We start from the raw sequence: 22,042 nt of genomic DNA, 5'->3' as shown, positions 1-22,042 counted from the left end.
TGTGGGATCTTCCCAGACCAGGGCTCGAACCCATGTCCCCTGCATTGGCAGGCAGATTCTCAACCACTGCGCCACCAGGGAAGCCCTCTCAAGCAGTTTTACATAACCCTGCAGGCACCATGGTCTCAAACCACCTGCCGTAGGTGACTAGTGACTGCCAATCCTGGTGGTTGCTACAGACAGCATCCTAGAATAATAGGGCAGAACTCAATCCAGCCCCCCTTGGATCCAGATCCTTCAGTGTAGAGATGAGGAAACAGATTTTCCAAGACACTGAAGGATTCCGTCAGGGCTGCCCAGCTATTTAGCAGCAGAGCTGGGTCAAAATCGAGAGGTCTGACTACCAGTCAGGGTTCTTAATTCTGCAGAAGTACACGCCCTGATTAAATGGAACAATGCTCTAAACCAAAAGCAGCCCTTCTGCTCCGGATCGGTGAGGACGTCTAACATCGACAAGATGGCATTTAAGAGGAACACTGAATGTCAGGATTCTATTTGAAATCTTGAGGCCCCCTAGTCTTAGCACGTGGCCTTATTTCTTGTGTTATCTGTATCTATGTCTGTTTTCTCGGAAACCTGCGTTCTCCACCAGGGCAGGACTGTCCAGTTCATCTTGGGGCCCCTCTCCCATCAGCTGCTTAGCATAGATTTTGTCCGTAATGAAGACTCAGGACACCTTTTTTAGAGTAAATGAGTGCCCTAAACATCCAGGCAGAGCAGGATGGCAGAGATGTTCTGTAAACTGAGAATGGGAACAAGAACAATTATGTGAATTTTCCGAAATAGAAAACTCAGGGAGGACAGCTGCCTGGAGAATTACCAGGGAGTGGGCTCTAGACTAACACGCGTTTTTCCATGGCCCAGTCGTTCAGTCATTCTCCTTTCTTTTAGGACACTTTGTTGTTTTAATTGAAAGCCCTGCACACCTCTGATCAACTGCTGTCCCTCGTAAGAGACCAGCACACATGTAATCCCTTTGCAAAAGCTTAATCAGCCCCAACTGAGTCACAGTACTAACCCAAATTAATTAGACTTGCGGAAAGTTGTCAACACTCTTGGAGGTAGGCTGGGCTCTGACCCTCCACAGCTTCACGGGAACCTTGCAATTCTGCCAGAGGCCCCTGAATAAAAGCCCCTTGCTTCTCAAAGACATTCACTCCATTGGCTTTTTATTTCCGTACTAAACAGAAATAAAAACGAGCATCAGACTCCAAGAAGGAGCACAGAACTTCAAAGTTCAAAAAGCTTATTTCTGTACTGGTTTTTTTTTTTTTTTTTTACAAAGAAGCGAAGCAATCTGGTGTTGGCTTGTAACACTCCTTAGTGGAATCCCCAACTCAGAAAATTGTGATTGCATTCCTGGAAACCCAAAGCACCCCTGATAGAAGCAGAACCAAGTGTCTTTAGCTCTCAAAGTCATTGAGTCAAACAAACACAATTAAACCTCTAAATCACCGGGTCTTGCCACTGCAGCAATCCAAACATACCGTAAGCTTCCATCCACTAATTTTACCATCATAAACTCTGTCTATAAAGGCTTCACGTTAATCGTTGGCAGTGAAACTTGCATTTTTATTCTCAAGCCACAGTTATTTTTCATTTGAGAAATACAAGCATCATTTTTGAAAAACTCCACCATATTCTTACAAAACACCTTTGCATAGAGAACCCAAAATCATCTAAAGTTGTCCTCTCATGAAGATTCTCACACCCAGGTGACAGGTAGCACACAGGTATTTCCATCCCCATTTAAGAATGAGGAAACGGCCTCAGTGACTTAAACTGAGTCAATCATGAGGCTGAAATAGAAACCAAACTTCAAGATGACCTTGAATCAAATCCAGCCAGGAAAGAAGGTGTAAATTGATAGTGACACTTGTTTAGCCTAATGTGATTCCAGAAAATAAGTCAGAATCGCCCCATAAAAAACAACTATCAAATCCTAAGTATTATCGTACATATTCCATTACCTCGGCAGATTCACCACAGAAGTTTGCTGTTTGGGGGGTATAGCCATATGTTACATGTGCTGTTCTCTTCTGCTTTATTTTCTTTCCTAAGTGTAATCCATAGAACACTAAAATGACTATTTGTCTCACAAAATTACTTGCTACAATATGTGCTTATTCTTAAATTTTGCATTTTGTTTTAAAATCTAGTCAAAGCATTCGTTAATTAGTACTAGGATGAGGGGCATAATAAGAGGGAACTCCTCATCCAGATGAAAGCAAAATCACTTCTAAAGACATTTTCTGAAGACTGAGGGACTCCATCAAGGCCATCAACTATCTGGTAGCCGAGCTGGGTCAAAATCGAGAACACAAGCATGAGTACCAGACAATGCCCTTCACTTTGTTGTATCAGAATTATGCCCCCCAAGTAAGTGGAAACAACGCTGTAAACTAAAAGAAGCCATTCTGCTCCCAGATCAATCAGGACTTCTAATATCAGCAAGATGAATTTATGGGGAGCCCTGAATGTCTGTGTAAAACCTTCTTTTCTCTTCAAAAGACACTTCCTGACTCCTATTCTCCCACTCCCATGTTTTTCATGCCACTAGGATGTAAAGCCCAAGGAACTTGGACTTGCTTATGATAAGAAAAAAGCAAGAGCTGAAAAGTCTGGCCGCCATCAAAATGCCCTTCCCACGCTGCAAAGTGCACAACTCTTTTTGCCTTTGTGGGAAACAGAAGGCATACAAGATGAGGAAAGGGGAAAATGGAAGAGGAAGGATAGCAGAAGTGTGTACAATAAAACTTGTACCCAGTCGGAAGTTGAGGGGTATAGTACAGCTGGGGTAGTAAACACCCCAAATAAGGAGGGACAAGAAAACTCAAAACTCTGCCAACTCAAGTCAATAACAAAATGCATAGAATATTCATTTGACTGATTAGTAACCTGAGGCTCTCCAGTGACTTGGGGGGAGGTCATCTCAGTTTATGAAACAAGCTTTGGATGGAATCTAGACTGTCATTCCCATTGAGCACATCACTGCAACGCCCTAAGCCAAATTCTTTCTTGCTAAAGTTGCTGAGAACATGAAGGCTCCTTGGGACCATCCTTTCAGCTCAGAATACAAAATAAGGGCCCTCTTCCCACTGCATTTAAATTATGTTTTCTTGTCTATAGGTCCTCTAGCCAGGAGGCTCTGTGAGGGCAGAGACTGGAGCTGTCTTGGACACCAGGCACAGTACCTGGATCATGGCAGGTATTTGGTGCATCTTTTACAAAATGATTGATTTGCCGAGACCTGATGAAACCTGAATTCTACTTACACTTATGGGAGAGAAGCACATCAAAGGAATCTGCCCACCTCGTAGCTTCTTCTGTGGATAGTCTCCTAGGAAAGAAGAAACATCTGTCTTGAATATTTCTGAAACGACCTCCTCTCCTTCAGCCACCACTGAGATTTGCTCAGGAGAATAAATCAAAACAATGGAGGGCAAATGAAGATCATACCTAGATTCCTACAATCCTGTCGCTATAAATGTATATATTCTTAAGTAGTTGATGGAAAAATCTCAGGATTGGAATTCTGTAAGTTTAATATGTTGACTTTCAGTCTAAAAAGCAAAACTAAGAAAGCGCATCATTTAAAGATGTCACTGTAGGGGAATTCCCTGGCAGTCCGGTGGCTGAGACTCTGGGCTTTCACCGCTGACGGCCCAGGTTCAATTCCCGGTCGGGGAACTAAGATCCCACAAGCCAAAAAAAAAAAAAAAAAAATCTAAAAAAATAAAAATAAAGATGTCACTGTAAACCAACTATACTTCTAGTTAATTAATTAATTAATTAATATGTCACAGTAACAATGGGAAGAAACTGGACTTAGAAAAAGTTAGGCTGAGCTCCTGACTCCATCTCTTACTGTCACCTTAGCTTCCTCACATCTGTAATGGGAATAACGGCACCCATCACAGAACCCCGTGAGGGTTAAATGAGGTACCATCTGTGACATCACTTAACACAGTATAGGCACTGGATCCAGTTTATCTGAACCTAAGCAGAATTTTAGAGTAGATTTGAGTAATTTGTTTCCAAACTGAGAAGCTCAGATTGACAACTAAGTAGAACCAAGAAGTATCCTACACTGCAGCTTTATAAGGGTGGTGCATGATATGGTTTTCTTAGGAGAAAAAGAGGGTCCCTATTCTGAGATCATTAAGCCATACACTTTGAAAAGGAATATAACATTTTTTCATTCATGTTCAGAGATATAAAAGGAGCTGCCAAGAGGCAGGAAATTATTGTCACTCGGCTCATCTGTTCAGCCATCTACCAGAGAAGACGAGGCTGTATAGTCCCACAGTGGGCATCCCATGGTCGGCACCCCGGGAATGCTGTGTGGCCATATTACTCACTTCAGAGCACGGTTGGGTTTGTCGGGAAGAATAGCTGTGAAATCACTACACGAGTCGGACTTGTGAGACAGGCATCCCAGTCGAGTCCTCATCCCTTTGTTCCTGCAACAAGCACAGGGGCAGAAGGATGGGGAACTGTCATAATAATAACTGTCAGCCCCATAAAGCGCCCCTGGAGTTGCTGTGGCAGGAGCCAGCACTGCCCCCTCCCCTTCTTCCCCAGGTGGCCCCTGAAGATCTCATAAACAAGAGGAGAAACACCTAGAGGATCAAGGGCAATACTCACTCCCCATCTTGACTACCGGAATAGTAATAGGTCCCCTACCCTTAGAGGCTTAAGGCTTTTTAAAGCTGACATGCAAGTTGATGGTAAGTCAATGAAGGTCGTTAGCTTGGAAGAATTTCTAAATTAGGATTCTCTGTGGGGAAAGGAAATACAGTGATGACATAATAACAATCCACATTTTGCTCTCCCACTAGGAGGGCAAAGTAGCAGCAGCAGCAGCAGTAACTCCTGATTACAGAGCCCCAGTGGTACCCATATGGAGAGCAGAGGGATGCTTGCATGATACAGGGATGCATGTCATAGAATCTCAGAGCACAGACAAAGTATGGGGCTTCAGGGCAGGTCAGTTCTACCTCAGGTCCTTCCTACCGATCCCACAAACCTGAGGCTATACATGAATGGCTACAGACCAGTGAGGACTGATGCCTACAGGTGGGGAGGAGCTGTGGGTACAATCAGCCATTAAGAACCAGGGTGCCCTTTGTCAGCACTTTCACTTAACTAAGCTCTCATACACCTATTTATATTTTGGTTTATCTCAATCAACATATGTAAAATTGTAACATGCATGCTTAGATTTCTCATATTTTTTATTCTCCTAAGGACCAGACACTTAGTAGTTATTTGTTGTGGCAGATCCAATGAGAAATTATGCTAATGTCTCTTTCTGACTCTTAATATTAGGCCACTTTTACCTTTCACTGAGATTGGCAAACTACAGCCCTGCAAGATACATGTTTGTGTAAATAAAGTTTTATTGGAATGCAACACCCCATTTGTTTACATATTGTCTAAAGCTGTTTTTGAACACAAGGGCAGAGTTGGGTGGTTGCAACACAGACCGTATGGCCCATGAAGTCAAAAATATTTACTCCCTGGCTCTTGACAGAATAAGTTTACTGACCCCTGGCCTTTAACCATGGCAACTCCTCAGATGGAGGGTAAAGCTAAGAGGGAGGGGTTTGGGATAATCAGGACTTAAGAGTGACTGATAAAAGGGGACTGCCACATGCACACTGGTAACAGTTTTCCATGGAAATTGTCCTAGAAGATGTCATTCTCTTTGTTGAAAGGAAGTTCTTCCAGCCTGGTTTTCCCTTCCTCATTTTCTCAAATCCTGGACCTGGGCAGAGATGTTAGATCCAATTCAAGCTCTTTCTTTTACTTCAAATGGGTTTTCATCTCTGACCCTGGTAATTGTTCACAGAAATCTTATCCAACAAATGTCTACGGGGGTGGTATTACATTTGGTAGGGATGGACAACACTTGTATTCCACAGTCCATCTCCGAGGAGTCTTTTAAGGCCAGAACATTCAAGTTCTCAGAAATATCTCCTCTTCTGCACAATCTGTGCCCCTACCGCTCATCTCAGCCAGGTGCATTGTGAAGCCATCGATTTCCTGGCATTTCAAAATATTGGCTACAGCCATTCTCCCTTCCTTGACAGTGAGCATCTCATGTCCACTCACTGTTACAAATCACGGGGTGCCCCAGCACTAGGCTATTGCGGCAACTGATTAAGGGCCCTTGAGTCATCACATTCCATGAATTCAAGTGCAGGTCCTGCCCAGGCTGCACCACAGGCCAGAACCGACTTAGAGTGAGTCGGTTCATTCCTTGGTGCCTCAGAAACATCAATCATTGAAGAGTCAGGTCGATGCCCCTAAAGGGCAATTAAGAGGATTTCAAAAAACGGCACATCCATGCAAGCCATTTAACAAGGTTTAGCAGGGGCCAGGGTAAAGTCTGCTACTTGTTACCAAGACAACAGTAAGTCTCCCAAATAGTTCGCAAAAATCTTCCGCAAAATATTCTTTGGGGCAAAATAGTTCTATTTTCCATCTTGTCTGAGACTTAACCTTTTAGACAAGCCTGAAATAATAGGAGTAGAAGCAAGAGTCAAAGGTTAAGGTCACTTAAGAAAAAGACTAGACTTGCCCTCGTGTTTCTTCTCTACCCCGGAAACTCAGAGACCCCTAAATGGTTCCATGCACACTCATGCACAGTCCCACCCCATAGGTCCCGGCAGAGTGCGGGAGGGCCTTGCAGATGCTGCTTGCAAGGCCCCAACTTTGCAAGGGGCACCCAGGGAAGGACAGCGCCGTCCACACAGGAGGCCTGGGGGACGGACGCCAGTGGCCCACCCACGGCATTAGGAGGCTTGGAGCAGGCTCAGACAGCAGGGGAGGTGGGAAGGTGGAGGAAGAGGAAAGTGGCAGGGATGAGAAGAGAGGTTAGTATCAGTTACCTGCGTGGCATCAGTAAAGCGGCCATACAGGCACCCGCTTACAGTTAACCCTCTGGCTGGTGTGCAGGGACGTCAGGGCGGGAGATAAGACTGCGGGGCACAGGGATTTACCCTTTCACGTCCTCTCACCTAAAATCAAAGAATCTGCTGTAAGAGCGGGCCCCCTCTCTTATCTGACTGCACTACAAGTCCTCGCAGGTGACTTTCTGCCAACGGAATACCTCCCCCCACACCCCACCCCGTGCCCCACGAATGTCTGCTGGTCCTGAGCAAGGGTGACCAACCGGCGGTGAATGAGGACCAGTTGTTGGGTGGCTTCACATTGCTGCCTGTTGGTCAGGAGGTCCTGCTTCCCCAACCACTGGCCATCAGCGTAAAGTGGGACACGAGCCCCCGGGGAGGAAAGCACAGGCATGGCAAGCCAAAAATTACAGTTCTCTGTGTCTTACTCGAGTGGGACCCAAGTGACCAGCCAGCCCTGGGTGGGGGAGGAGTGGTCAGCACTTGCTCCAGAATCCTTTGATTGGCTGCTTCTCACCTCCCTCCAAGGGAACGTGTCCCAGAGGTGGGAGTGCCGGAGCCTGGGGAGGGCGTGAGCGGGAGGAAGGTTGGAAGAACTCCAAGGGAGGCTTGTCAGGCACTGTCACCACTCAGGTTTGCTCCTTTGCAGGGATCACAGGCACAGGCTGAAGAAATGAATATGCAAGTCACTCTTTCCTGCCCATATGGAGGCTGCCTGACCTTCCACATTCTGCAGACTGGCCTGTTCCCGACCCGAAGCAGGAAGGGCATCAGGGAAAGGGGGTCTTGAGGTAGAGGCCTGATAGACTAATAATCTGTCTCTCCTGAGGGTCCCATTCTCAGAGCATCAAACCCTTCATTCCCACAGAAGAAACTGACAGGAAGAAACACATGAGGAGAGCAGCCCACCAATAAAGGGTTCCCCTGGGGAACCGTGACACCAAACATAGAATCCATTTTAAAAGAAACTTAATTTAGATAGATAAGGTTCCAACACGACCTATGCAGGTGAAATTATTTTGATATTACCTAGAACATTTCACAAATACTTTTGAAAAAACCTTCTCTAATAATACTATAATCAATCAAATTAAAAGACTGCTTTGTTAAAACTGGGAAAAAAATTTAGTTAGACTTCGTGTAAAGGCTCATCTCTGGGAGACCGAGCCAAGGCTGTGTTCCCTGACAGCAAGGACATTTCCTTAATCTTTGTCCTAACCGTGCATACACCTGCTTGCCCAGAAGTCGGGAAATCAAAGCCCTTTACAGCTGTAAGGGTCTCTAGAAATCATTGTTTGGGGTACCTTAGCCTTGTTTTCTCTGACCTGTGGGATATAGCCCCAGAGGAGGGGGAAGTCTCCTTTATTACCTTGGGGCTCAGCAGAACCAGGCGCTATCACCCACATTCACAGCAGGCAAGGTCACCTGGGGCAGTTATCACCTGGTCTCCTGTCACTGCCTTGTCGCTTTTCCCATCCCACTGCTAATCCACGCTGGCTTCCGAGAGCTGCTGAGATGTCTGCCTCTCTCTCTTCCAAATCCAGCACTGGCCATCATTGCCCTTCAGCCCTTCCACCACCCCTTATATTAACTTAAAGTCGATTAAGTAAGAATCTGCAGGATACTCTGACCCCATCTTTCTCATTCATCCCAGCACCTAGGGGCTCTTATCCCATTTGGCCCTCGACTTCTAGGGGACAGACTTTGGGGTTACTCAGAGCCCAGGAAGGCCGAGGGTATGATGGCACCATGCTACATGTGCCCTAATAAGTGGGCATCAAGTTACAGGTGACTCTGGGGCAGACAGGGTGGGACATATTGGAAAGCGAGGATACTCAAGGAAAAAAAAATGGTTAAAAGCAAAGAGCAAAGATTTATAAAGAGGGGAAGAGAAACTAAGAGCCTCAGCGGGAAGAAAGCAATCAATATGCATGGAGAGACAGGTTAATTAAATATGCATAATGCAATCAGCCCACACGGGCACCCAGAGAGGAAAGAGAGAAGCCAAAGCAATACTCACTGTCTTTGACCAGTCCTCATGGCCTGCGGGTCTTTGCCAACGGGATAGTCAGAGAGGTTGCGGGTAAGGAGCTCTGGGGAAAGAGTAGATCTTTCTCTTAGCAAGCAAATCCTTGGCGGGTGAAGGGCATGTGTGCATGAACACAGAGGCACATTTGCACACGCACACACACACGCACACAAACACACATATTCACATTGCATACATGCACAACACACCTCCCACCACCTGAGCCGGGCAGCAAGCGGCCCCGCCGAAAGCTCTGCTCTCTGCTTGTCACATTCGGTAAATACTGAAGCAGCCTACACCCAGCGGGCGGCGGCTCAGCTCCCAGGCACAGTCTGCACGCCCATCCTCATTGGCAGGATACAGGAGGTGCCCCTGAGCAGAGCTCGCCTGGCACTCCTCCCGCACTTTCGTCTTCAGCCTCACTAAGTGCTTCCCTGCTCCTCTGGCCGGAGCTCAGCAGCTCAGGGGGAGTCCCCACAGCCCAGAGCTGCCCTCCTCTGCACCCAGAGGCTGCCCAGGGGGCAAAGAAGCCAGAGGTATTAACTCTTTCCCGCCACCAGTGAGCTGAAAATCAAGGGTCCAGGGGGTCTCTTCTAATACGCTCTGCTGCTGGCCGAAGGCTGGTTGTTGCTTAGGGAGCAGGGAGCGTAAAGATCTTGCCCCAGACAGCTGCTGACTGCAGGAGCCAAGCCGAATCAAGTCTCCTAATGAACCAGGAGGAGGGGGCTGTCTTGTTGGGTGTGACGTGATGTGATAAATGCAGACAGCAAGAAAGCCACGGGGCAGGTCACACATATAAATTCCACCCCCTTTCTCCCGATGTCTATTGTGCTGCACTACCGAGCCACACCACACAGCCCTGAAATTACCCCGCTCTGCCACATCTCAGCTGTCCCTCTTACTCTGCAGTGGCATGCCTCTCCCAGCCCGTCCCACGCCCCAGCACCAACCACACCACTCCTCACTTCCTAACGAGAAATCTCCACCTCCCCAGACACATGTATTTCCAAGTCAATGCTCCTGCCTCTCACCTGGGTTTCCTTACAATGGAAATTCACCTCTCTCCCTCATCCATCACCTAGCAACTTCCCCCTACCTGCATTTGTTACGGAATGAGACTTTTCCCTTTGTTCTGCCCAATCTGCATGTTGTCTCTATTTTTCTGTCTTCTGCATTTTTTTCTTCCAAATCACCTTACCTACATGGATCTTTACACTGCCCAGCTCAGTTCCAGAAGGAGGACTCTCTCCTCCTGCTCGCCCTAGTACAGCGGTTCTCCAAGTGTGGTCCCTGGGCCGGCAGCGTCAGCACCACCTGGGAATGTGTTAGAAATGTAAAGTCTCAGGCCCCACCCCCAGACCTACAGAACTGGAAACTCTGGGGATGGGGCCAGCCTTCCGGGTGATTCCAGTGCATGCTAAAGTTTACAAACCGCTGCCCTGGGATAAAGCTTACTTACCTTCTCCCCATTCCGCTCTAGGTCTCTAAGGCAGAGCTTCCTGCTCCCACCCAGGACCTAGCTCCAAATGTACCTAGACTTTGCTGCAAATCATTTCTGAAACTCAGAAGGCAGCATCTGCTAGAGGCAGCAGACATCTCTATGGAAAGTGATGCTTTTATAATAAAGATACTAGATTCCATTTGTTGAACCTTTTACAACGTAGAAAGCATTGTCATGTATTGTCACTGGACAACCCCATGCCATAGTCAGACAGAGTATTATTATCCCTGTGTCACAGATCAGAGAACTGAGGGTAGAAAAGGTGACCTGCCTTTTTCAAAGTGACACAACACGTCAGAGGCCAGCTCAAGGACCAGAACTTGTTTTCTGATGACTCTTAGAGCAGAGCTTTTTCTACTACGTCACACCTGGACCCAGTCTTTCCTGGCAGATCTATTGGTGCATAACCTGTACTCTCACAGGGCACTGATTCTGCTGCAACCACACGTTGCCTGAAGACAGGATGAAATAAAAATTCTGTTGCTGCCTCTACAGTAACTCATTGTCTCTCTCTGAAAATGTCCACAGTGCCCCTCTGTTAGGTAAAAGGAACTTAGCGTTATAAAAGGAGATGCGAAAGAAATGTTTTCCATTCCTCAGAATTCCTGTCTTGAACGCTGAGGTTAGCTGGGGTTTAGAATTAAAGCATAAAGAGAATCCTACACTCCTGGGCATTTCCCTGGTGTACTGCACCGTAAGTAAGAGGTACACAGATAAACTGGAGAATAAAAGTCCACTGATAAGCACTTCGCTAATCCAAGATAAGTTTATTTTATAAGGTGGATCCCCCCTGGATTCCCTGCCCAGGGCTAATGTTTAATGAGCACTTAGTATGTGCCAGACACTGTGCTAAACATGGCACTTCATTATCTTATTTAACTCGCCCAACAAACCTACAAGGCCAGCATCTTTATCATCCCTACTTTACAGATGGGAAAACAGAGACAAGTCGTTTATAAGTGGCAGAGCTGGTGTCTGATACCAAACTCCATACCTCCAGCCTCTGTTCCGCCTCTCGCCTTAGCACAAAGGCAGCGTCATCGTGGGACCTCAACCGGGGCTCAAATGGGAGGATGAAGCACTCCTCCAAGTCTTAAGCTGCCCAGTCCTGTATCCAGGATTTTAAAGGCACCACGGAGACAGGGCAGGGCTGCAGATGGGCCCAAGTCTCAAGTGGAAGCTGATCAATATTAACCAGGAAGTCAATAAGCCAACCCAAATGTTTAAGGAAAGATATCACAATGAATAAAGCTTTAAAAGAAAGAACAGGAATATAAAGACAGAGGGTTGAGAGTGTGTGGACATGCCTCTAGCATGAGTAAAAAGAAAATTAAAAGCATTCCAAACGTTTTTTTTTTTTAACCAAAACTCTCCTAAACATCAAGGCGTAAGCACACAGCACCCAGTTTGAGCGGCACAGACCTAGCACAGGCCCCTCTCAAGGTAGGACTCTAATTTAATCTTCCTTCCTATAGAGGCAGGTACATAAAGAACCCCCGGGGTCAGGGAGGGGCGTGGTATTAAGCCAAACCAAGGGGGTAAGAAGCATCCTAGCATGGTCTTCTTTCCTGAAGGAGAGAGACAGGAAAAGGCAAGCAGGTTGGAGGGCTAATGAGAAAGGCACTCGCTATTTGGACTCTGGTCCAGGGATGCAGAGCTCTGGATTCTTCTCTGGTTACTGCTCCTGAGTTGCTGGCTGAAGAATGGACGCAGAACATTGCCGCTGTTCGAGACAGATGGTTTTTCCCAGGAAAACAGTCACGATAAGCCCTGCTCTGGCATCACCCGCTGCCCTGTACCTTGTTGCTTGTCCCACTCTGCCTTTGCTCCTGGGACACACAGTCCTCCCAGGCACCGGCCACGGCTTCTCTCCAGAATCAGTGCTTTGGTCCTGCCTCTTTTGAGCTCCACGCTGCTTTTCCAGAGGTCTTCTAGACAGCCCCACCCCTCTCAGACCCCACAGACTCGACTGCCCCCAAAACAACCACCTTCCCCTCCAAGTGTTCATGACGTCACTCTGTTCTAGCCCCTCAGGGTAACAAGTGCAGGTATTTGGGGTTTCTTTTCCTCCATTCCCCTTGCTGAATTGGTTTTTAAACCTTGTCATTGTATTTCTGGTATATTTCTCAGTTTCATCCTCTCCCATCCATTGACACTGCCATGTCAGAGGTTATCAGCACCCAGCACAACGCCTATGCCCTCCCACCCACTCCTAACTAACTGATCTTCCTGCCCCCGTTTCATCACCCCCATTCCTCACAAACCTGCTGGCACACTCCACTTCCACGAGAGTTACCCACTGAATAGGTACCATAAAGCAGATCATCAGTATAATAGTCTTTGATGGGCTCCGTTGTAGCTCTCTGTCCTGCCTGATAGTCCAATAATTTGGTCCCATTTACCTATCCAGTCTCATATCCCATTGTACACACGTGCGTGTGCGTGTGCACACACACAGAGACACACGCATGCACGCAAGCACACACCTGATTCCTCTGCTGGTCTCTCTGCCCCGAATGTCCCCACCCTGGGTCTGCCTCTTAACTCCTAGCTCCTTCTCAAAACCCAATACCTCCAAGCTAAAATTTCTCCTTTCCAAAGCTTTTCCAGAACTTCCTCAATCAGGAGGAATCCCCCCATCCCAACACCACCGCTGTGCTGTGTGATTCTCTGACAGCCTGCATCACAGCCTGTAGTTTATCCTTGTGATTTATGTTTTCAGAGCCTCCCAAATGACTGTGTGCTCCGCAAAGACAGACTCTCTGACTTACTCCCCTTGCTATAAATTCTCATTGCCCGGTATGGAGCAGGTGTTTAATAAATGTCAGCTGTATTTGATTTTGAGTGCATGAGAAAATGTGAAAAATCACTGAGGGTTCCTTATGGCAGAAACACACCAGACTTCTGCAGTCTCCAGGTCAAGAGGGAAGTCAGTCTAATGCTAATGACACCCAGGGGCAGCAGCACAGGTACCTATGGCATCTGCAAACTATTGTTCCCAACAGCCTGGTCAGGGCAGAGTGGAATTAATCAAGAGCAAAAGGACACCTGCCATTGTCACACAGGCCACAGAAATGTTATTACATTGAAGATAAAGGGAATTACAGTCTGCAATATAATATTTTTAAAAGGCACGATAGTGGAAGAGGAGGTTTATTGCCAAATGCCCCCTGTGTGCTTATTTAATCAACATACCACCTAGGATAGGACCACATTAAAAGCTTTTAAAAAAACAGTCATTTTGATATTAGATTTGAATTCTGGTGAGCATGCTAAAGCTTTTCCACAAATCTTTTAAAAGCAATTTCCAGTTTGTAGCTTCCTAGTAACAGTAGAAACATGAATCAACATATGCCACATTGATTTGGGGTTTCCATGGAGACTGGAAGGACACAGGGAAAGGAAGGACAGAAAGAGGCCACTTGGCCCAAAATTCCGCTAAAAAAATGCATCTCGATTCCATTCCTCTGAGCATTAGCAGCCTCATTTCCTGTTCATCAGTTCAGGCATCCAGATATTTAATTTGTAATAAGCCTGCTTGACTTCGCACAAGGAACATCAGAGGGGACGTGGAAAAAAGTAGCAGCTAAAGGTGTGGGCCCATGAGATTTGCAAAGAGGACCCGAGAAGCACGGGATGTGGAATCAGAAGAAAGGGCCTCCGGTCCTAACTCTGCCATTAACTGGCTCCGTGACACTAACTGCCCTTACTAGCTGCCTGATTACTAACTAACATAATCAAAAGCTTTGAATGTCAATTTCCTCATCTGTAAAACACAAATTAACACACCTGCCCTATTTTTCAAGGTGGTTAAAAGAAAGAAATGAGACAGTCTGTGGGAAGGAAAATGCTCTGCAAATTCCAGCACACTGTACCCTGTTATTATATTTAGTGACGTTCTGAGCTTCTCTTTAAATGGAATTTTGCCAGTGAGCAAGTATATGCAAAACAAGATTGACGACTTAGTAGACTGACCTGGAAAGAAAGAACAGTGGGTTTGACAGCCCTGAGTTTCCATCCCCACTCCTTGATTTTCCAGATCTGTAACTGTGGGCAAGTTACTCTCCCTCTCTGAGTGTTATTTTCGTCATGTCATCGGCTTGTTATAAGGATTGTAACGATCCTTATACCAATGTCATCGGCTTGTTATAAGGATTATAACGATCCTTATACCAATGTCATCAGCTTGTTATAAGTATTAAATTAGATAATGTCATCAAGTTTAGCACAATGTTTGACAAATTATTTAGCCGTATCAACTGTTTCATCATCTGTAAAATGGGAATTAGAATTCCTACTGCTTCCCTACTTTACATAGAGGATTACTTCGACGATACCTGCTCAGCTATTTGATAAGCTGTTTGGGAAAACACACTAAACAAATAGATGTTATTATTCAAAGATTAATGTTTGCCACCTGCTAATCTAGGTGACAGCAAAAAGTGTATGAAACACATCTGTAAGGATTTTCAACCTTGGTGGATAGTGGGTTACATAAGTCTCTATTACTATTTTCCTTTTCTTTTGTTCCTCTTGAGCCTTCATGTGTCTCCCTACCACTCCCTGCAGGCTTTTCTTCTTTCTATCCTCTTTTCTTTATTCATTATTTTTATACTTCTCCTTCTAAGTGTGTCTAGAGGAATTTTACAATGAAACTTTGGAGGCTTTGGTGTCTAAACTGCAATTGTGCCTTGGATCTAAAATTAAATGGCAGACCAACACTGGGGGAAATTACATGAAATCAGGAGATGTTGTAGGATAACAGAGCTATCTCTCAGACAATGGTCTTCGGTGGTAAAAAAAAAAAAAAATCTTAAGAAGCACATCCACCTAATGTAGTATATGGAATTTAATTTGCATCCTGATTCAAATTTAAAACCATAAAAATATTATGAGACAATTATGGAAATGTGAGCACTGATTATTGTTATTAGTGTGATATTGATCTTGAGATTTTTTTTTCCTTAAGCAACCTTCTTCTTTAGAAATACACTTGGAAATATTTAGCATTGAAATGATATGCTATCTGGGAACTGCTTCAAAATCATCTAGGGTGGGGAGTGCAAGGGGGTCGAAGCTGAGTGGTAGGTACAGAGGGGATCATTGTCCTATTTTCTTGACTCATGTATATCTGATATTATGTATAAAAAATTTTTTAAGTAGTGTGACCAGTAACAATATGTGCTTTAGTAAAATGAGCATACCATGTGTAAACTATCAGTGCAAGGAAATCAAACTACGGAAGAAAAGTGCAATTTGAATGGGAATTGATTTCCTGTATATTTTCCATTGTGAACTTTCTTCCCCATAAATAAATCAATTTTCAGAAAAAACTATTATTTGACTCCTAGGAAGTAGGTGCCAAAATTCATAGAGGTTAGAGTGGGTATAACTCTTAGATATCACCTACAGAAACTAAACTTTAAAGACTTCGCCCAAAGTCACGTTTCTTAGAGTCATAGCCAGGACTCAAGCCCAGAGCTGCTGGGGCAGAATCCAGCTACCTCCTTTCTTCCTACTGCTGACCTGACCACCTACACACCCAGAATCCAGGAGGGCAATAAGTCAACCTTGGCTGAGGAGGCAAAGGATGATCTGTTCGCTTACCTCCCCAACTCTTCTCTGTCCCTATTGTGACCTCAGCCTTAAACAGTGAACTCAGTTTTTACAAATTAGCTTCCCAGTGGCCAGCTGGCTTCCGTGAAGGCAGCTGAAGGGCAGGAAGCCACAGTACAGAGAGAGAGAGCTCATGTCACACAATCCTTCACACGCCCACAGCCTCATCTCCTGTTTCATCAAGATAATCCAGGCCTCAGGTATGAAATACCTCAGCCTCTTTCCCCATCTCCTCCCCTACAAGTCTGTCCACATTTACACACATCCACCCCTCTCAGATGTGTCTATTCAGGGCAAATTCTTCCTCCTTAGCTTCGAGCCCCTCCTTCCCCACTTACCTTGCTTTATCAACTCTCACCTCTATCTTTATTCTCTCTCTCTCTCCCATTACACTTACTAATAAAAATACTCTTTCATTAAAAAAAAAAAAAAATTCCCTCTTGGGTATTCCTCCCTTTGTCAGCAAAGCTGTCTGAGAGAATCTCCCGTTTCCCTGTTTCCTATCCCCTCCTCAATCCTTCACGATTGGCTTCCATCCCTACCACTCCCTTGAAAGAGTGACTCCCATCCTGTGAGGTCAAATAACCCTTGTCCTTAAGGACCTCTTCACTGCATTCACCACGGTGACCGTTCACTTCTAGCATCTCTACTCTCTTCACCTCCTCGACCTTACACTCTCCTAACTGCCCTGTCCCTTGGTCTCCTGTGCTGCCTCCTCCTCCTCACCCCATAAATGTTGATATTCTCCCGCCCTCTAACCTTGGCTCCCTGCTCTTCTCTCCTTAAATGCTTCTTCGGCAATCTCATTCTTGTCCACAGTCCTAACTACACGGCTATACTGACCATTTCTAAATACTTTCCTCTAATTCTGGGCCCCCTACCAGTTGTAAACATTCTTATAGCCCATGGGCTGCTGAACATACCCTTCAGATATTCCCCAGGTACAACAAATGCAAATATACCTAAAAATAGAGCACACCATATCCCTTTCTTTTCCTGACCCATTTTATTCCCCACCGTACCTGCCACACACATACAAATCTTGGCTTCCTCTGGAAGCCCTGGTTTCAGTTTCTGGCACCACCATCCACTGAGTAACTCAAGCCAAAAATAGGGAAGTAATTAGAGATGACACCTTTTCTGTCATCTCCTATAGTCAACCAGTTACCAAATCATACTGATTAAATCTCCTTTATAGTTTTTACACCGGCCTCCACTCCATCCTTACTATCACTGCTCTGGTTCACGTCTTGGCTCATGGTCCTTAGTTCTTGTCCTCGTGATCTGTGATCTAGCCTACCTCCTTAAATTCAACTCCGTTCTGCAGCCATAATCTCCTGTTTAAATCAAAAATGTGATTATGTTCCCTTCCCCTTACAACCTATAAGCCCCGCTAGCCTAAGGATAAAGTTTGAGCTTGAATAAAGATTCTGACACATAGGACTTCCCTGGTGACGCAGTGGTTGAGAATCCACCTGCCAATGCAGGGGACACGGGCTCGAGCCCTGGTCCGGGAAGATCCCACATGCCGTGGAGCAACTAGGCCCACATGCCACAACTACTGAAGCCCATGCCCCCTACAGCCTGTGCACCACAACTACTGAGCCCACACACTGCAACTACTGAAGCCCGTGTGCCTAGAGCCTGTGCTCCACAACAAGAGAAGCTACTGCAAGGAGAAGCCCGCGCACCGCCACTAAGAGCAGCCCCCGCTCGCTGCAACTAGAGAAAGCCTGCGCGCAGCAACGAAGACCCAACGCAGCCAAAAAAAAAAAAAAAAAAAAAAAGATTCTGACACATAAGCTCCCCAAGAGCTGGGGCCTGCCTACCTGGAGAGTCACCCACCATCCCCGTGGCTTGTGCTTCATGTTCCAGTGACTCCACACTGTTCACAATCTTGAGCACACACCACGGCTCCAAGTTTCTAGGCCTCGTTTCTACCATTCGCTCTGCCTACTCACCCTTCAAGCTGCACTTCAGGACCACTTCCTCCAAGCAGCTTCCCCTGTACAGCCAGGTTCCGCAAGTGCCCTACTCTGTGCTCCCAAACTTCCCTACCTCAGCACCTGGCACGATTAAGTGCCTGCAACTCTCTTCTCCTAACCAGACTCTCTCAAGTTCACCAAGGATAGGAAAGTATATCCTCTCATTCGTTCTTTCATTCATTTATTCAACTAACATTTAGGTATCTCCTGTGTGCCAAGCAATGTACCAGGCAGCATAGGTCCATCACATGACCTATGTACACTACACAGGTAAAAAATGTTTTTTTCATCTCTACATCACCAACACCTAGCCCAGTGCCTGGCACCAAGAAGATGCTCAGTAAATGTTTGCTGAACTTAACTGAACCAGCCGTCGGGTGGGTGAGTGAAACTATGTTTGGAGCAGGATGCTGGCTCGAAGAGGCAGCATGGAGTCACAGAAACAGTACGGGCTTCCGGGTCCGGTAACAAGGGCTCAAACTCCAACTCCACCCCTTCATGGCTGGGTCATCTTGGCTTAAGACCTTGCTTTCCCATCTCTGAAATCAGAATACTAAGGCAACGCCAACTTCCTGTGTTACTGTAAGAATTCAATAGATATATAAGCAAACACGGATTGTAAATTCTTCAGCCTTATGAAAACATGGAGAGCATCAGAGTCATAGAAGACAGAGGCCCAAGACCAAATAGGGGTGGAGGGGAGGCTGCAGAGGAAAGGGCAGCAGGACCAGAGATGGAAAAGCAGCAGGACCTAGTTTTCAAAGCCCTGGGGCTGAGATGTAAGCGCACGAGGCACCGCCACAACTGAAATGTGGCTCTCCTCCTTTCTCGCAGTGCCAGGGTGCTGGTTATCAATCTCTTCGCCTTCGTAGGCAGTAACAAAAGCTTTACCATTTGCCATCAGGGTCTACAGCTGTGGGCAGAAAGCAGTTTCAGCACTCTCCCCCTCCTCTGAATATAAAATAAGCTCTTTCTCATCCTCCATTTTTAATGACTTCAGCCAATGGCTTTTATGTCCTCCCTGCCAGCTACATTCTAGCCAGCCACCTAGAGTCATGCAAAAAGGAAACTCCACAAGCCGTCAGACCCAGGGATGGGGGCTGGCCACAACAGCGGCAGGAAATAGTGGTGTGGTGACTGGGGACAGCTCTCCCGCTGGGATCTGCTACTACCTTCACAGCGCTCTCTGGGAAATGAGATGCCTTGCTTTCGAGCCTGTGCTAGGTGCACATTAATGTCTGCACTGGGGGCGGGAGGAGGAACCAGGGTTGTGTGGGTGTGCTCTGATGCACAAAGATGCTGAGCAAATTCTGACACTTCTCCTTGAGAGACAAGGCCCTGGTAGGAATCTACCTTAAGCCATTCAGCTTCTCTGAGACCCTCTTCTTTCTAGGACCTTTTATTGAAGGATTCAAAAGCTTTGTGGAAATTCCATACAGAGAACACTGATAAATGTTCTGATGAGAATGCTGATGCTTCTTGGACAGCAAACAATATTCTAATCCTCAAGGCACAGAGGAGACACAAGGAGCATTTCTAGTGACTCTGGAGCTGTAGGTATTTGGACAAAGAGGACATGAGAAAGCACAAAACAGAGAGCCTGGGATAGGATTAACAGGACAAGTATTCTAAGCCATGAAATCATGATACACAACAAAACTTACATTTGTATGGCACTGTCACAGCCTACAAACTGCTTTCACTTCTTTAGCTGATCAGGTTTCTTAAGCTCCTTGAGACTCAGTTTGTTTGGGGAATTTGGGAGGATTAAACAGCAGCATGTAAGGAAAGTACCTAGCAAAGTTTCCCGGCACATCTTGATAATTGGGAGCTATCATTATTTCTTTCAGTTGATCCTCACAAAAACCTTTCGAGGTAAGCTGGGCACTTGTTTCTGTGCCCATTTTACAGATTACAAAACCAAAACTGTTTAGGAGCCCTGAGTGAAGGGCACAGAGTAATTCAATTAATGACCCTAGGGAGACTCGAACCCAGGACAGCCAGGGCTTCTTCCACTCTATACAACATCACATCCTTTTCAGTGCTGCTGCAGCTGACCTGTCCCTGAGACCCACATTGGGAGGGTTTTTTAAATGGAAACACGATGGATTTGTGCCGTCCATCCACACTCTTGTTCAATCCCTCGGGAGTCCCTGGCATTTGTGAAATGGCTCTTGTGGCTAAAGAACCATGCCCTTCAGGCCAGAGCTCACTGACCCATAGGGGAAACACCTTGGCTTCATTAGCAGGTCTAATTCAACTGGACAAAGAATATGAGGAAGTTTTCAGATTCCTTTGTGTGTAAGGCACTGTGTGAAAATTTTTTTTTAAATGCCAGCAGAACCTGGTCCCCAGGAGCAGCTTACCTCTGCCTGGCCATGGTGGGCTAGGAGCCACCCGACACACTCCAACCCCCGCTCACCCCACTCCCATCAACTTTCCTCTAGGACACCTACTCTAAGGATTGAACAGAGAGCAAATGGCTAATAAAAACTAGTTTGCCAGATTGACTGAGTGTTCATTGGGCTATCGTGCCCAAACTAAAAATAATAGCTGTCATCAGCATAATACCACATTGCATGTTTAGAGCTTTGAACTTTCCCCAAGCACTTAGATGCGCTCATGATAACAGTTACCTCACTCCCCCACATTCCAGCACCTCTTGCATCTTCCAAGAAAACCCTGGAGTTTTCCAAAACTGTAGGAACGAATAATTCAAAAATGTCCCAAGTTGCAGGATGGGGTAGGCTTTCCTTCCTATTTCATTAGATTGAATGCTTTCCAAGATAAAGACCTATGAGGACCTGAAAGGCAGGTTTTGAGTATGGAGTGAAACAATGGAGTGATACTGAGTGACTCTAACACAGAGAAAAGCCACTTTCCTCCTCCATGGCCCCCCTAGACAGCTCTGAGAAGGACCCGGTTAGCTGATGCCAAAGATTCATCACCTCCTGTAGGTGGTAACTGTGTCCTCGACTCACTGCTTAGAAATTGGTGACCTGCCAAAAAAAAAAAATCTGCAGCTATGTGTGGTGATGAATGTTAACTGGACTTAATTGTGGTGACCTTTTCACAATATATACATATATCAAATCGTTATGTTGTATACCGGAAACCAAAATAATGTTATATGTCACTTGTATCAATTTAAAAAAAAAGTCATCCAAGCAAGTCTCATTCTAAGAATATGTCTAAGAAAACAATCCAGCATGTGAACAAAATTTTAACTATGATGTTATTTCAGTATTATGTATAATAATAAAAAGGTGGAATAACATTTTTAAACTAGAAATTGGTGACCTGCCAGTGGATGTGTTAATTAACTCGACGGTGGGAATTCTTTCACAATGTATACATGCATCAAATCATCCCATTGTGCACTTTAAACATATTATAATTTTATTTGTTATTACATCTCAATAAAGCTGAAAAAAAAAAAGAAATTGGTGACCTCCAGTATATTTTGATCTCCCTCAAACTCATTGTGATTGTGAGTCCTCCTGCGTTGGAATGTGTCACCGGTGTTAGTCACCAGCAACACGGGAGACCTGCATGCTGTCTGGAAACAGAAGAGACGCTGTGGGCAGCCAGACTGCTGTGCAGGTGATCCGATCAAAACAACAGCAGAAAAAGACATGAATGAAACTAACAGAGAAAGCCTCACGGTCCAGACAGCAACCTACCATATTCGCAGAGTTCCCGAAGGGATCTGAGGGAAGATACTGCATCCCTTTGGATCAGAAGGCAGGTTTCAGGGGACCTGGGGAGTTGAGATCGAGGAGGAGGAAGAACAAAAAAAGGACATTTGCAGCTTAGCGCCCACTAACTGGGAAGGATGGGCATATTCCTGCACCCTTGTTCCTGGCAAGGGTGACTGGCTTAACCCACTCTGAGGAGCACTATTAGAGAACGAAGGAGGATTATGACGGGCGGACGGTGCCTTTTCTGCCTTGGGTTGTTCTGCACTTCCCAGCAAGACCCGTGGCTCAGGACG

At 45.8% G+C, this 22,042-nt stretch overlaps 1 protein-coding gene across 7 annotated transcripts in view; it reads right to left on the bottom strand.

The window, feature by feature from the left end:
• Positions 1-22,042, bottom strand: part of RGS8 (regulator of G protein signaling 8) — a 135,847-nt gene that overhangs the window by 19,812 nt on the left and 93,993 nt on the right. For 3 of the 7 annotated variants that reach the window (XM_082401389.1, XM_082401390.1, XM_082401391.1), the window contains 6 exons: positions 10,145-10,260; positions 8,938-9,010; positions 7,435-7,582; positions 6,897-7,025; positions 4,362-4,463; positions 3,276-3,340 (listed from right to left, as the gene is read on the bottom strand). In XM_082401389.1, the coding sequence (XP_082257515.1) occupies positions 3,276-3,340; positions 4,362-4,463; positions 6,897-6,922 (193 nt within the window). In that variant the 5' untranslated portion in view covers positions 6,923-7,025; positions 7,435-7,582; positions 8,938-9,010; positions 10,145-10,260. The other 4 variants (XM_082401387.1, XM_082401388.1, XM_082401393.1 and 1 more) reach the window with 3 other exon arrangements.

Source organism: Balaenoptera borealis (genome assembly GCF_965194805.1).
Source record: "Balaenoptera borealis genome assembly, chromosome: 1".
Classification (NCBI taxonomy): Eukaryota; Metazoa; Chordata; class Mammalia; order Artiodactyla; family Balaenopteridae; genus Balaenoptera; species Balaenoptera borealis.
Note: the sequence above shows the minus strand (reverse complement) of the source record. Positions and strands in the feature narration are given on the sequence as shown.